The 17,203-nt window shown below is 44.4% G+C and overlaps 1 protein-coding gene across 4 annotated transcripts in view; it reads right to left on the bottom strand.

Moving 5' to 3' along the window:
- The window catches only part of ube3b (ubiquitin protein ligase E3B), a 74,067-nt gene that overhangs the window by 40,740 nt on the left and 16,124 nt on the right, over positions 1–17,203 (bottom strand). For all 4 annotated transcript variants that reach the window (XM_059987890.1, XM_059987887.1, XM_059987888.1 and 1 more), the window contains exons 7-12: positions 13,375–13,471; positions 9,142–9,227; positions 7,977–8,059; positions 6,323–6,428; positions 3,181–3,301; positions 737–914 (exon numbers count right to left, since the gene is read on the bottom strand). In XM_059987890.1, the coding sequence (XP_059843873.1) occupies positions 737–914; positions 3,181–3,301; positions 6,323–6,428; positions 7,977–8,059; positions 9,142–9,227; positions 13,375–13,471 (671 nt within the window). The remainder of the gene's footprint in view (positions 1–736; positions 915–3,180; positions 3,302–6,322; positions 6,429–7,976; positions 8,060–9,141; positions 9,228–13,374; positions 13,472–17,203) is intronic.

The raw sequence follows: 17,203 nt of genomic DNA, 5'->3' as shown, positions 1-17,203 counted from the left end.
AAGGGGATTGGGAAAATCAGGTTGGTGTCCAATCACAAGAGAGGGAATTTGTTAAATGCCTAAGAGATGGCTTTTTAGAGCAGCTTGTGCTTCAGCCTGCTTGAGGAAAGGCTTAGATTGGGTATTGGGTAATAATCCAGATTTTATTAGGGAGCTTAAAGTAAAGTAACTCTTAGGAGGCAGTGATCATAATATGATTGAATTCATACTGCAGTTTGAGAGAGAGGGAAGCATAAGTCACACGTATCAGTATCACAATGGAATAAAGGAAATTACGGAGGCATGAGAGAGGAGCTTGCCCAGGTGGACTGGAGGAGGATACTTGGGGGGGGGGGGGGGGGGGATGGTGGCTGGTGGCAGAGTAGAGGTGGCTGAAGTTTCTGGGAGTAGTTCACAAGGTGCAGGATAGATATGTCCAACAGAAGATATTGTCAAATGGCAGGAATAGGCAACCTTGGCTGAAAAGGGAAGCTAAGCATTACATAAAAGCCAAGGAAAAGACATACAAGGTAGCAAAAGTGAGAGGGAAGTTTTAAAATCCAACAAAAGGCAATAAGAAGGGAAATGATGAAATCGGAGGGCAAACCAACCAATAACATAAAGCAGGGTACCAACAGTTTTTTCAGTTATATAAAGAGTAAAATGGAGCTCAGAGACACAAAAACCATAAAACTGAATAGCACACTAGTTTGACACAGTTAATTGAACAGTGCAGACAATGAATGCTAGTACATACCCATAGTCAACAGTCTGTGAGAACCAGCCCAGTACTGGGTGCCAGTGTGTCAGGTTTGACTTCTTCTGAGATACATATTGCTGGCAATATGTCAGCATTGCAGTCAGCCCACTGATAAAATGATTCGTCTCCTCCTCCAAAACCTTCTCCGATACATAAGCCAGATAAATTAGATTCCCTGTATCAGATGGGCAGATTTAATTAAAAATCAAGGTTAAAAATTAAAAATTATTTGAATCAATATTCAACTCTGTAACCCAAAGCAAAGCTTAGTTCACCTCTCCTCTGTTTCCTTCGTGTTTTCTCTAAATACACTGGCCTCTGGTTTTGAAAAAGAAACTGCAGCAAGAACCAGCCAGTCGTTCAACACAAAAAAACAGAATTTAGAACCAGTTTTCCAGCAAAAATCAACAATGTGTCCAGCCCCAACAATGTAGCTGACAGGATATTGAGAGCCTGTGCCATTCACCTGTTTAGAATGTTCAATGAGATCTTCAGCCTCTCACTGCTACATCGGAGGTCGCCACCTCCTCAATCATGCAGGCCAACAGAGCAGGTTGAACTGCCTCGATGACTATTGTCCAGTAGCACTTACATCTACTGTGATGAAGTGCTTTTAGAGTTTGTTCATGGTTAGAATTGACTTCCTACATGAGAAAAAATTTGGACCCACTATTTGCCTACTACCACAACAGATCTACTGGCTCACCTTCGGAACACCTATACAACAGCAAAATATACATCAGACTGCTGTTAACCGATTACAGCTCGGTGTTCAAAACTATCATCCTCTCAGTACTAATCACCAAGCTTCAAAACCTGGACTCTATACCTCCCTCTGTAACTGGATCATCAGCTTCCTTATCAGGCAATGGCAGTCAGTGTGCAGCAGTAATTATATTGTCCTGACTGACAATCAACACAGATACACCTCAAAGATGCATGCTTCACCCACTGCTCTACTCTGTCTAGTCTCAGTGAATGTGTGGCTAGACACACCCCAAATGCCTTCTGCAAATGCTCTGATGACGAGGGGGTAAGATAGAACGGCTGGTTCAGTAGCATCACAATAACATCCTCACACTCAACATCAGCAAGCCAAAGAAATTAATTGTGGAAGGGGACCTCCAAGAGGACCACAACCTTGTCGTGGTTTGAAGGCTTGCTGCCTCAATGACCCAAGAGCTATGTTGGCTGGAGTTAGGGCTTTACGCTTTGGCTCTTGGTAGCATCACCTATGCCAATTAGGTCAAAAGGTGGTCCTCCAGGTTTGGGGGTTCAGCCCAGAGCTAACAACCCTGACTGGTAAAATAAAATTGTTACAAAAACAGCAGTGAAGAATCCTTCTACATCTGAGTGCCATGACATTCATGAGTCTCTACCCAGGACTTGCATGACTGACAGTAGTGAAAACCAAGAGGAAGCTACTGGCATGATGAATGAAGCCCAGGGCACCACCAGTGACTGAGGACCTTCAGTGCTGCCTTAAATGCCAACGGTGTAACAGACAATTAGGCTAGGAAGGGGGAGTGGACAGGGGGTAACTAGTCCTCATTGAGAAGTGAGTGGTGGATTGGGTGAGCAGCTTCAAGTTCAGGGATGACAATAGTACAAAGGATCTAGTCCAACACTGATGTAATCATGAAGGCACACCAGCTGTTTTACTTCTTTAGAGTTTGAGGAGACGATCTATCACCAAAGACTCTTGTAAATTTCCACAGAAGAACATTCTGACTGGTTGCATCACCGGCTGTCATGGAGGCACCAATGTGTAGGATCATCAAGCTGCTGTAGACTCAGTCATCTCCATACCATCAAGGGCATCTTCAAGAGGTAATGCCTCTGGAAGGCAGCATCCACCATTAAATACCCTTACCATTCAAGAAATGCCCTCTTCTACTGTCAGGGAGGTAGATGCAGGAGCTTAGGAACAGCTTCTTCCCCTTCCACCATCAGATTTCTGAAGGGTCCGTGCACACTACCTTGTTATTCCTCTTTAGCACTCTTGTTTTGTAACTTATGTTAAGTTTTACATCTTGCAGTGTACTGCTGCCACATAAACAACAAACTTGATGACATAGGTCAATGATTCTGATTTTAAATAAAGGTTTTTTTCTTTTCCTGAGATGCTAAGACTATTCCAATCTTAATACAGACAGAGAATTTTAAACTTGGTTCTCTGTGAATTAGATTCTTGGTTTTAAGCTTCCTAATCTTTTAATGTCTTATATAAATTCACCAAAGTGAGTCTAGATATCCTCTCATTTCCAAACACGGACAACAGGAGCCTGTTCTGTAACCAGGAGCACTGGGGTGCCTGGTATACCCACCCAGTACTCTTTAAAGCATCTGCACATGTAATACTAAACAAAGACTGCTTTTGCAAAATTAAAGCAACATTTTAAGCATAGCCTTGAATAAAAAGATAACATTGGAACACTCACCCAGCAAACAAAGTGTATGGCTTCCCTCCAGGCACACACAGATATCGCTGCACTGTTCATCTCGACTTAAAAACAGGATAAATTTTCGCAGCAGCTCATGGGAATGGATAGTAGACATGCACTAAATGTACAGAAACAATTACAGGCCTGGTGAGAACTGAGAGGGTACTTGGAGCAAGGGAGTATGAGATGCAACAATGTTTCAAGGTATTTTCACACATTTTATACCTCATGCAGCTCAGTCATCACAAATTACTGACTTATGCAACACCAAAGTGAATCCCTTGAACTCTGCAAAACTTGTTTAAAACATATGCAAAGACCTACACGTCTCTCTTGAGATTTATTTATTTACTTACAGGTACAGCACAGAATAGGCCTTTCCAACTCTTTGAGTCACACCATTCGGGAACCCCAATAACCCCTGATTTAAGCCTAACCTAATCAAGGGACAATTTACAATGACCAATCAACCTGCTAACTGGTATGTGTTTTGACTCTGGGAGGAAACTGAAGCACCTGGAGAAATCCCATACATTCCGTGGGGAGAACGGACAGACTCCTCACGGAGGTCACCAGGATTGAACTCCGATGCCCCAAACTGTAATAATCACTCTGCTACTGCGGCACCCAATGAAATACAAAAATTGAGTGGGTCAGCAGAAAACAAGGCAAATGCTGAAGGAAAACTATTGTCAAGTGGAAAAGTTTGAACTTAATTGAAGCAAGTCACAGTTTTTGAAGACAAAAAGAGATATGCAGAAATAGAAAATAAGAGCAGAAGGTCAAGGCTCAGTATGCTTATCCACTTCAGTACTGTACTCTATTCCCACCTTTATCCTGTTTCACATATTTATACGACTGCTTGTTTTATTATAATAGTGTCAGTAACATTATATATAAACATACATTCACACTTTATGCCAACCTGTCAATCTTCAGGACATAGCACTCAGGGACTTGCGCTGATTTATTTCGTGACTCTATGTGTTGGATCATAATTTTACGTGCTCTGTGTGACTATGTACTGTGTCTTGCACCTTGATCCCAGAGGAATGATGCTTCATTTAGCTCTATGGCTGAATGACAATAAACTTGAACTTAAGTATCCCTCAGACAGCAAGAAATGCATTTGATGACTTGACCTGCACTGCCTTCCGAGGAAAAGCATTCCACAGATTCCCAGGCCATGGGTGAAGAACTTCTCCCAATCTCTATTCTAAATGGCACTTCATATATCCAAAGGCTGTGATCCCCGATGCAGGATTCCTCAGCCATCAGGAAGATCCTCTCTGTCTGCCCAGTCCTGTTAGAATGTCACGTTTCTTTCAGATTCTCCTCATTTTTCAAAATTCCAGTGAAAACAAGCCTAATTGACCCATTCTCTTCTCTTACATTAAATTCTCCATCCAGGAATCCCTATATTAAATCTTCATTTCATGACCTTCTTGGCAAGAACAACCTTGCTCAGATAATGACACTGCGACAGACTTAAAACTCCCAAAACGGTCATATCAAGATCCTGTACAAGTCCATTAAGATTACTCCTGTATTTAAATTTTCTTGCAAAGAAGACTAACATATTATTTGTTTCCTAATTGCTTGCTTTCATTGACTGGTGCAAAAGGACACCCAAATCTGGTTGGAACTCCCATTTTCCCCATTCTAATAACATTCAGCTGTTTACTACATAATTTCCCTGAACCACCTTGAAACCTCTTTGAATTCTCTTCTCAAGCCACGTTCTCCCCAAAATGCATCATGAGCTTTTAATATGCAAAACAATTCTACACTAAAAATGTTTTAGTAATCAATTCTCTTGATACACAAGTGGACTCTTTCCCAAACCTGGCAATGATATCGCTGCACCAGCATTCATGGAATGAGAAACAGAATTTCCGATTACAGAACCAAACCCTGATAAAGGGTTTTAAACTGAAATCTTAATGTTGCTTCCTTTTCCACAGTTTTTGCCCGATTAGCCCAGTATTTTGAGCATTTTATTGTTTTTTTTTAAGTTTTCACTTACTGATGATATTGTTTTCTAGGAATTCTGCAAAATGGATTTCAGCTTTCTTGAATAGCACCCAAAGAGCTACCATCTAGAAAAACAATACACACTATCTAGCCAGTGCAGGAAAATTGAACGTGGAGTACTGAATACAGTGTGGAAAATATAGAGATTTATCAAAATAACAAATTTAGAATTAAAATGTCGGAAATTGAATACCACAAGATAGGATCAGAACTTGGGGAAGTGAAATGATTCACCTTGAGATGCCAATTAATCGATTCAAGATATCTCTTTTAAAAAGCTGCACGCATGAGACAGCATTGGGTGAAATCATTTGTTAACTATCATCATCATTTGAAATTGACGGAGATTTAGTCATGAGTTGCCCTATTCAAAAACAGAGAAATGCTTTGGAAGATCTTGAAAACTGAAGGAAATTATCTTGCTAACTTAAGGAGGCCTTAGAAAGATATTTTATTATATACTGGTAATGCTCCCCAACTCTGCCTGCACTACATCAACTGCATTGGTGCTGCTTCGTGCACCCATGCTCAGTTTATTAACTTTGCCTGCAACTTCCATCCTGCCCTCAAACATACTTGGTCCATCTCTGACACCTTTCTCCCCTTTCTTGATCTCCAATGACGAAGACAGACTGTCTACTGATACCTTTTATAAACCTACAGATTCTCACAGCTATCTTGACGATACCTCTTCTGACCCTGTCTCTTGTAAAAAGAAATCTATTTCCTTTTCTCATTTCTTCCTTCTCCACCACATCTGGATAAGGCTTTCCAATACAGAATGTCTGAAGTATCCTCCTTCTTCAGGAGACCGGCTTTCAATTCCTCCACCGCTGATGCTACCCTCGCCCTCATCGTCTTCATTTTCTGGACATCCACCCTCACCCCCATAACACCATAACAGGGATAGGGTTCCTTTTGTCCTTAGCTACCATCTCACAAGCCTCCGGATCCAGTACATCATGCTCCGTAACGTCCACCAACTTCAAAGGGATCCTACCACTTTCCTTCCCCTCTACTCTCCAGTTCCTACAGTGATCTCTCTCTATCTGACTCCCTTGTCCACTCATGCCTCCCCACTGGATGTCCTGTGAGCCTGCTTTACCTCGGGTACTATGGTAGAGAGATGCATCACCAGCGCGGGGACTGACATAATATGTAGTAGAAAGGACCGGAGCAGGTTATCCGAGAAATGTGCAGCAATCACTGGTCTATTGAAAAAGAACATAATTAGTGGAAGAAATTAATTAGTAGTCGGTGCTTTTTCTCCAAACACATTCACAAGGAATCCAGAATTATAGTATCAAGCCTTTTTAAGCAGACAATTTGCGGTATTCAGCTGAGGTTTTGTCTGCATGCACTCACATGTTGGGTCTGCATCTAGTCAAGATAACATCCTAAATTATTGTCAAAAAACCAACAATTATTCTTTTAACTTATTTGTGTGATCATATTGTGCAGTGAATCTGCCAACTTCCCATTTTGGTAATATTTCCCTGCATGACAAGCTCTAAAATGTTTGAAAGACATAATAAGATTGGCAAAATTAATTTTTTGTACTTCCATAAAATCTGCCTGAAAGTCTATATTTGGAAGCAAACCAACAATCTACGTAACAAATACGTGGAATGTAGGTCTGATGGTGAAGGAAAAAGTAACATTCTAAAAAATCTTTTTTAAATTTTAGTATGGAACACTGGAACACTTAGCAATATCATCCCCCTTTACTGAAAAGCAAGAACAAGGGAAGATAAACATGTTCCGTTTTCATACAAAGATACTGGGCCAGGACTTGGATATGACCATGGGCAGCATTAAAGCACCAATGATTAAGCTAAAATATGTACCACATGGTGCTTGATTACCTTTATTGTTGTATGCTTCATGTAACTGTCGCTGAAGGCCCAGAGGCAGTCTGCTTTGGTGTTGGAGGACTGTCTCTGTGTGTCAGTGAGTGGACAGGAGGGTGGAAAGGGGCTTGGTTTACTGTTGCTGTTGCTCTGCTGAACATTGTGAGCCTGCTATAATGGCACTGGAATGTGTGGCAACACTTGTGGGCTGCCCCCAGTTCATCCTCAGGTTGTGTTGGGTGTTTCTGTACATGTGATAAATAAAGGAAATTGATCTGATCTGAACTCCTCAAGAGAGTAATTCTGTATCAGTGAAGTTTATTGACAAGCTGCATCTCCATCTGCTATGGGAGCAACCAAACATCGGACCGGAAGTCCCTACAAAGAACAGTGAGAACGGCCAAGAGGATCATCGGGGCTTCCCTACCATCCATCAGGGACATTTATCAGGAGCACTGCACACCCAGTACCCTTAGATCAAGGATCCCACCCATCCATTCAGCATCCTCTTTGACTTTCTACCATCAGACAGGAGTTTCTGATGCATAAAAACATAAAGTTTCTTCTATTGGGCCATTAGGCTTCCGAACTCTCTGCCACATCGCATTTAAAGCGTCACCAGTTAATCTGTTCTGTACCTGACAATATTTAATTTATGCACCTTACTTCGTTTACTTATGTGTAATTCATTTGAAGATTTCATTTTTATTTTCCTAAGTTATTGTGTGTTATGAGTACTACTGTATGAGTACACCCTGGTTGGAGAAACATGTTGATAGTAGACATATAAATAGTTAAATGACAATGAACTTGACTTGATTTATTTTTAAAGCTTTGCTGGCAATTTTTAGGTAACTTTGCAGCAAGAAATAACAGAAAATATGATGTTTGCTCAGCATGTTCTCTTACCTTAATGCAAGGGTGAAAATAGCTGTTAAAGTGGCTTTTGACAGAGATGGTTTGGATCTTGCTAGCCCATTTGTTAATAATATCTAGGGATAAAGAAAGTTAGATTTCACCTCCAACAAAAAACATGAATACTCATTATACCACATATGAATGTCACATACTATAAACATGAGCCTTAATTATTCAGACATTGAAACATCAGTCAACTTCAGTCTGAGCTCTTGTATTAAGATTAACTGCCCAAACATCATTCATAAATAATAGCAACATGTTTTGGGATACATGTTGGTCACTATACATTGCAACTTAACAAATGATATTGTCTTATATTCAGGTAATAGAATGCAACCGTTTGAGGGCATGGTCTATGTCTTGAAGCACAAAGTAATTTCACTTCTGTAGGTTGCCAAGGAATATTCTTTGGAATTTTTCAAGCTTAACAATGGTTTATTAATTAGACATACAGCTAACAAATGATAATCCCAACCCAAATGTTAACAACACACCGTTTGCTGAATTTTTGCACATACCACAAGGATTCAGCTCTCATACCACCAGGTTCATGAATAGTTATTACCCCTCAACCATTAGGCTCTTGAACCAAAGGGGATAACTTCACTCAAATTCATTTGCCCCATCACTGAAGTGTTCCCACAACCAATGCACTAATTTCCAAGGACTTTTTAATCTCACGTTCTCAATATTTATCAATGTTTTTTTTTGTATTTCTAAAGTTTGTTGTATTTTGCACAAGTTGGTGTGGTCTTTCATTGATCCTGTTCTGGTTATTATTCATTTATTGAGATACAGCACAGAATAGAACCCTTCCAACCCTTCAAGCCGTGCTGCCCAGCAATCCCCCGTTATTATCCCAGCCTAATCACAGGACAACTTACAATGACCAATTCACCTAGCAACCAGTGCGACCTTGGACTGTGGGAAGATATCAGAGCACCTAGTGGAAACTCATGTGGTCACAAGAAGAATGGACAAACTCCTTACAGCAGTGGTGGGAATTGAACCGGGGTCACCTGTACTGTAAAGTGTTGTGCTAAACATTATGCAACTGGTCCACTCTGAGATTTCTATAGATTTATTGAGTTTTCCGAAAAGAAAATGATGACATAGTAAATGTACTTTGATAATAAATTTACTTTGCACATACCTGCAGAACTGTGTAATAACCCTTTTGATTGAGATGTCCCATGATGTTAGCACAAATATGATTCATGGATGGTCTCAGGGCTTCTCCTGTCGTCAAGAGAAATCAATGGCATTGGCAACCTGGATCATTAAGTTCCAAATCTCTACTCTATTCCAAAAGAATTATATTTTAATGTTGTTAAAAATTGAAAATTAACTGGTTTACCAAAGCAGGGATACAAATGATCAACTCTATATTGAATACGCCAATTGTGGAAATTAGGTAAATTTTCTGTACTGGAGATACAACTATGTACATACTTGAATTAGGTAGTGATGATCAGGAGATCAAAGTGACCCAAATGCCCTTGGGAAAAAAGAACTTAAAACTGAATTTTCACTGCTCAATATATCCCCCTTATCTCTGCTGGAATTACTTGTGTGGGCACTAGGCAAAAAGACATACGGTGTCTGACATACACACACACACACACACACACACACACGGTAGGCTAGTCTGGAAAGTTAGATCAGGTGGGATCCAGGAACAATTAGCTAAACTAGATTCATTACTCGCTTGACAGTAGGAAGCAGAAAGCAATGAGGAAGACTGTTCCTCAGATTGTGATTAGCAATGTGTCACAAGGATCTGCGCTGGGATGCTTGTTGTTCATTAATGATTAAGATCATATGTATAAATAATGAAGGTACACAGCATAGTTATTAAGTTTGCAGATGATACTATAAAGTAAGTGATATTATAGCCAGTGCAGAAAGTTCTCAAAAATCACAAATTATCTTGATCAGTTACATAAGTGGGCCAAGGATTGGCAAATGGCACTCAATTTTGTTAAGTCCAAGGTTTTGTATTTTGGTAAATATTTTGTATCAGTTTTTACAGTAGAGGACACTCAAAATATCCCAACACTGGATAAACAGGGGGCTCTAGGGGGAGAGAAGCTAACTACGATTCAAACCACCAAGGAAATGGTACTTGATAAATTAATGGGAGTGAAGATGGATAAATCCCCTGGACCGGATGGCTTGCATCCTAGGGTCTTAAGGGAAGTGGCGGTCGGGATTGTGGATGCATTTGTGATAATTTTTCAAAACTCGCTGGACTCGGCAATGGTCCCGGCAGATTGGAAAAATGCTAATGTAACTCCTTTATTTAAAACGGGCAATAGACAGAAGGCTGGGAATTATAGGCCAGTTAGCCTAACATCTGTGGTTGGCAAAATGTTGGAATCGATAATTAAGGATACAGTAACAGGGCATTTGGATAAACATAGCTTAATAGGACAAAGTCAGTATGGCTTTACAAAAGGGAAGTCATGTTTGACAAATTTGTTGGGAGTTCTTTGAGGACATAACATATAGGGTAGATAAAGGGGAACCAGTGGATGTGGTGTATTTGGACTTCCAAAAGGCATTTGACAAGGTGCCACACCAAAGATTATTACTTAAAGTAAAAATCATGGGATTGGGGATAATATTCTGGCATGGGTGGAGGATTGGCTTTCTAACAGAAAACGGAGAGTTGGGTTAAATGGTTTATTCTCAGACTGGCAGTTGGTGACTAGTGGTGTTCCGCAGGGGTCGGTGTTGGGACCCCAACTCTTTACAATCTATATTAATGATTTGGAGAAAGGTACTAAGTGCAACGTATCAAAGTTTGCTGATGACACAAAGATGGGAGGGAGTATAATGAGTGTGGAGGACATTGAAACTCTGCAGGGGGACATAGATAGGCTGAGTGATTGGGCAGACATTTGGCAGATGAAATATAATACTGACAAGTGTGAGGTCTTGCACTGTGGCAGGAAAAATAATAGAGCAAGTTATTATCTAAATGGAGAGAAACTGGAAAGTGCTTCTGTGCAAAAGGATCTGGGGGTCCTGGTGCAGGAAACACAAAAAGTTAGTATGCAAGTGCAGCAGGTGGTCAAGAAGGCCAATGGAATGCTGGCTTTTATTGCTAGGGGGATGGAGTATAAGAACAGGGAGGTCTTACTGCAGTTGTACTGGGTATTGGTGAGACCACACCTGGAGTACTGCGTGCAGTTCTGGTGTCCATATTTAAGAAAGGACATACTGGCTCTCGAGGCAGTACAGAGAAGGTTCACTAGGTTAATTCTGGGGATGGGTGGGTTGATGTATGATGAGAGGTTGAGTAGATTGGGACTCTACTCATTGGAGTTCCGAAGAATGAGAGGCGCTTATTGAAACATATAAGATTGTGAAGGGTCTTGATCGGGTGGATGCGGGGAGAATGTTCCCAATGATGGGTGAAACTAGGACTAGGGGGCATAATCTTAAAATAAGGGGATGCCGTTCCAGGACTGAGATGAGGAGAAATTTCTTCACTCAGAGGGTAGTGGGGCTGTGGAATTTACTGCCCCAGAGAGCTGTGGAAGCTACTACACTCAATAAATTCAAAACGGAGATAGAAATTTTCCTGGATAAAAATGGCATTAGGGGATACGGTGAGCGAGCAGGTAAGTGGACATGAGGCTAGGTTTAGATCAGCCATGTGATCTCCTGGACCAGTTTTCGATAGCCTGGATGGGTCGGAGAGGAATTTTCCAGATTTTTTCTCCTTAATTGGCAAATCGTTTTTTTTCCCCCGGGTGATCACATGGGTTTGGGCAGGATGAATAATAAAATAAATGGGCGGCATGGTGCCCTGTTGGCTGGCACCGTTGCCTTGTGGGATTCGGTGAAAACTAGAGTTAAGATTGGATCAGCCATGATCTTGTTGAATGGCGGAGCAGGCTTGAGGGGCCGATTGGCCTACTCTTGCTCTTATCTCTTATGTAATCTTATGTTATGTTAAGACAGATCAGGGTAGGACTTATATAGCAAATGGTAGAGCCCCAAGGAGTGCTGCACAGAGGGTCCTAGATGTACAAGTACATAATTTTCTGAAAGTGGTGTCACAGATAGGGTGATGAAGAAAACAATTGGTATTTTGGCTTTCATCAGTCAGAGCTCTGAGTAGAAGAGTTGGAATGTTATGTTGCAGTTGTACAAGACTGTGCTGTTTTGATCACTTCATTGTTATGGGAAAGATATCATTAAGCTGAAATGAGTGAAAGGTTCATGAGAATGTTGCCAAGACATGAGGCCTGAGTTAATGGGGATAAGTTAAGCAGACTAGGACATTATTCCTTGGTAGTGTAGCAAATAGCAATAACACTTTGCAGCACTAGTGATCTGAGTTCAATTCCCATGATGTCTGTAAGGAAGTCGCACATTCTCCTCATGACCTTGTGGGTTTCTGCCAGGTACTCATACAGGCTAAGCTTTGAATGAGGCATGATCTTATAGATGAGTATAAAATCATGAGGGACATAAATAAAGTGAATGCATGCTGTTGTTTTCACAGGGAAAGAGAACCAAACACCAGAGAACATAGCAATCTTAAATCTGTACATTTTAAAACCATGGGACTTGTGTCAGTCCCTCATTGTACCTCAAGGAAAATTGGACAGGTGTTGGGGTTTGCTGTTGATTTTCTTTTGCCCTTTGACATTTCTGAGGAATTGCTTATTTTACACAAAGTGCTCTCCTATCATTGAAATTGAAAACAAGAACTTGCTCTATGGCAACAGTTGATTGTTACCATTATCTTCTATTCCTTGTTAACAAAGTAATAAAGAACGTGACATTTTTTGGAATAAAAAGTATGATTTTGCTCATACAAGATTTTTTAATGTAATATATTTCATTTTCCTGAATTGTTTTAATATGAAACTATTGATTTCTGTTAGATGACATTTTCACACACATTATGCAGCTTGTGCTTATCCAAATGCTCATTATTAATTTGGTAAAATACAGCTAATGCTGAAAAAGAGCAACTGAAACAGCACATTAGAAATACTCAGTGGGAGAGCAGCATCTGTGGAGACAGAACAGAGCAAGCACTTCACATCAACTGAAATGCTAACTCCTTCCTTTTTCAGATGCTCCCTGACCTGCTGGGTACTGAAAACATTTTCCATTTATATTGTTAGCTTTCTTCTAGTTTGAACCCAGATGGGTATTGTCAGCAACATTTGCAATATCAAAACTGAGTCTAACACACATAGAGTCAAAGAACAATACAGTACAGAAACAGGCCTTTCGGCCCAACTTGTTCATGCCGACTAACATGCCCACCACAGCCAGTCCCACTTGCTCATATTTGGTCCATATCCCTCTAAACCTTTCCTATCCAAATGTCTTTTGCTAAATGAACTTAGCCACTGACCTTTTCCCCTTAGTATTTTCCAGTTCGAGGCATCTGTGAATGTGATCAGCATGGTGAGATACAATGTGATGAACTTGGAGTCCTGCAGAACATCTGGCTGTAAAAAGTAGAAATATTTCCAGCCTGTTATACAGATCCACAGGTTACCTCATCATAAAAAGAAACAGGATTTCAAGCCACTCCAAACTCTGGAGCGTAACTCTTCTACTGTCATGGTGAAAAAACCCCCGGCCCAATGAACACTGGTGCTTCTACCACCAGCGGTGGGGCGCAGAAGCCCGCCTTTGTCGCCCGCCCTGCAAGTTCCCGGGAAACGCCAGGGCCAGCTGCCGCTGATGGCTACGGCGGCTGGCCATTGGGATAGCCTCCTGTATGTGTGGGATAGAAGGTCAGGACGCCGGCTTTTGGTCGATACTGGTGCCGAGATCAGCGTTTTACCTCCGACGAGTTACGACACCCGCAGCAGGGCACCGGGTCCCCCCCTGAGGGCCGTGAACGGCAGCACAGTAAGGACCTATGGCACCTGTCAGGTGCAGCTACAGTTCGGCTCCAGCCATTTCACGTGGGACTTTACACTGGCCGCCGTAGCCCAACCGCTTCTGGGTGCGGATTTTTTGCGGGCTCACAGCCTACTGGTCGACCTGCCCAGGAAGAGACTGGTACACGCCGAGACCTTTCAGACATTCTCCCTGGGTGCAGCCCAGTTGCCAGCCCCTCACCTCGGCTCCATCACGCTGTCCGACAACGACTTCACCAGGGTCCTGGCAGATTTCCCATCGGTTCTGGCACCGCAGTTCACAGCAGCCATGCCCCGACACGGCATACAGCACCACATCCCGACCCAGGGACCACCCGTCCACGCCCGCGCTCGGCGGCTTCCCCCGGACAAGCTCCGACTGGCGAAGGAGGAGTTCCAGAGAATGGAGGAATTGGGGATCATCCGGCGGTCCGACAGCCCATGGGCCTCCCCCCTGCACATGGTGCCCAAAGCGACGGGAGGCTGGAGACCGTGCGGCGACTACCGCAGGCTGAACGAGGCTAACACACTGGACCGCTACCCTGTGCCGCACATTCAGGACTTTGCAGCAAACCTGCACGGCGCACGGATCTTCTCCAAGGTAGACCTCGTCCGAGGGTACCATCAAATCCCGACGCATCCTGACGACGTCCCCAAAACGGCTCTCATCACCCCGTTTGGCCTTTTCGAGTTCCTCCGCATGCCGTTCGGCCTGAAGAATGCTGCACAGACGTTCCAGCGGTTAATGGACGCGGTGGGATGGGACCTGGACTTCGCGTTCATCTATTTGGACGACATCCTCATAGCCAGTAGCAGTCGTCAGGAGCATCTGTCCCACCTCCGTCAACTCTGCGCCCGACTGAGTGAGTACGGTCTTACAATCAACCCTGCCAAATGCTAGTTCGGACTCGATACCATTGACTTCCAGGGCCACAGGATTACTAAAGACCCCTCTGCCCGCTAAGGTAGATGCGGTCCGTCACTTCCCCCGACCCACCACGATCAAAGGCCTTCAGGAATTCGTAGGTATGGTCAATTTCTACCACCGCTTCCTCCCTTCAGCTGCCCGGATCATGCGCCCCCTGTTTGCCCTGATGTCGGGTCCGAGCAAGGACATTACCTGGGACGAGGAGTCCGCCGCCGCTTTCGTTCAAACGAAGGAAGCTTTGGCGAACGCCGCAATGCTAGTACATCCCAGAATGGACGCCCCTACCGCCCTCACAGTGGACGCATCTAACATGGCAGTCGGTGGGGTGCTGGAGCAACTCATCGCAGGTCGCTGGCAACCCCTGGCGTTTTTCAGCAAACACCTGCGGCCACCCAAGCTCAAGTACAGTGCTTTCGACCGGGAACTGTTGGCGCTCTACCTGGCAATCCGGCATTTCAGGTACTTCCTAGAAGGTCGGCCATTCATCGCGTTCACGGACCACAAACCACTTACCTTTGCGTTTACGAAAGCGTCCAACCCCTGGTCATCCTGCCAGCAACGCCACCTGTCCTACATCTCTGAATACACGATGGATGTCCGGCACGTCTCGGGTAAGGACAATGTCGTGGCGGATGCGCTCTCTCACCCTACCGTTCATGCCCTTTCCCAAGGGGTAGACTTTGAGGCACTGGCAGAGGCACAGCAGGCAGATGAGGAGATTCCGAGTTACAGAACCGCAGTCTCCGGTTTGCAGCTCCAGGACCTCCCCGTAGGCCCGGGTGAGAGGACCCTACTCTGTGACGTCGCCAGCGGCCAGCCCCGTCCCGTCGTCTCGACAGCCTGGCGGCGCCGTGTTTTCGACTCCATTCATAACTTGGCGCATCGCTCCATCCGGACAACTGTCCGGATGATTTCCAGCAGGTTCGTTTGGCATGGACTCCGCAAACAGGTCAGTGAATGGGCCAAAACGTGCATGCACTGCCAGACGGCCAAGGTGCAGCGGCAGACCAAAGCCCCACCGCAGCAGTTCCATCCCGCCCACCGGCGTTTCGACCACATTCACGTGGATATCGTGGGCCCCCTGCCAGTGTCGCGCGGAGCGCGGCACCTCCTGACTATCGTGGACCGGTTCACAAGATGGCCAGAGGTGGTCCCGCTCACCGAAACCACCTCCGAATCTTGCGCCCGAGCCCTGATCACCACCTGGATATCTTGCTTTGGTGTACCGGCCCACATTACCTCCGACAGAGGTGCCCAGTTCACCTCCAGCCTGTGGTCAGCTATGGCCAGCCTTTTGGGGACTCAGCTGCACCACACAACTGCCTACCACCCACAGTCGAACAGGATAGTGGAGCGTTTCCACCGTCACCTGAAGTCGGCCCTCATGGCCCGCCAGCGAGGAGCCAACTGGGCGGACGAGCTTCCCTGGGTTCTACTCGGCATCCGCACAGCGCCCAAGGACGACCTGCACGCCTCGTCGGCCGAGTTGGTATACGGCGCGCCCCTGGTCGTCCCCGGGGAGTTCCTACCAGCCCCACGGGGGCAAGAGGAAGATCCCGCAGCAGTCCTGGGCAGACTACGCGAGAAGCTCGGTAACCTGGCCCCCATACCCACTTCACAGCACGGGCGGAACCCGACCTGAGTACCCAAAGACCTGCAGAACTGTAAATTTGTGTTTGTACGAAGGGGCGGGCATCGGCCACCGCTGCAGCGGCCATACAAGGGGCCGTTTATGGTGCTCCGGAACAACGGGTCCATGTTCGTGCTGGACGTTGGGGGGAAAGAGGTGGTTTTCACGGTGGACCGCCTCAAACCGGCCCACGTGGACCTGGCACAACAGGCCGAGTTTCCGGCACCTCGGCGCAGAGGCCGACCTCCCAAACAGGTTCTGGCCCAGACTGTGGACATCGGGGGGTGTATCGCTGGTTCTGGGGGGGGGGGGGGGGGGGGGTTATGTGGCGACCCATTTCCTGATTTCCTGGCACATCCGAACCGGCTCACAATTAGATAGCCTACGGGGGTTTGCGAGCACAGAGCTTTGGAGCCTCTGCGCCACGGGGGGCAGGTTGAGGGAGGCTTAAAAGTGAGGCTGAGGTTTTCGAATAAAGTTTTTTCCTTCGACTGCAGTTACCTACTCCATGTCGTAATTTTAGCGCTGCGTGCAGCACACCGCTACAAAATTACATATATGTCACCATATACAACCCTGAGCTTAATTTTCCAGCAAATCTATAGAATAACTATATCAGGGTCAACTCTGGTTTCCCTCTCCTGAAGTTCATCTGATGAAATCCAATTGGTTACACTTAGTCATTTAAGAACAAACATTTAATTTACTGCTTTCTATTCACACACACTTCTCTCCATACAGTCAGAGATTCAAA

Source organism: Hypanus sabinus, chromosome 13 (assembly GCF_030144855.1).
Source record: "Hypanus sabinus isolate sHypSab1 chromosome 13, sHypSab1.hap1, whole genome shotgun sequence".
NCBI classification, from domain to species: domain Eukaryota; kingdom Metazoa; phylum Chordata; class Chondrichthyes; order Myliobatiformes; family Dasyatidae; genus Hypanus; species Hypanus sabinus.
The sequence above is the reverse complement of the archived record's forward strand: the minus strand, read 5'-3'. Positions and strand labels throughout refer to the sequence as shown.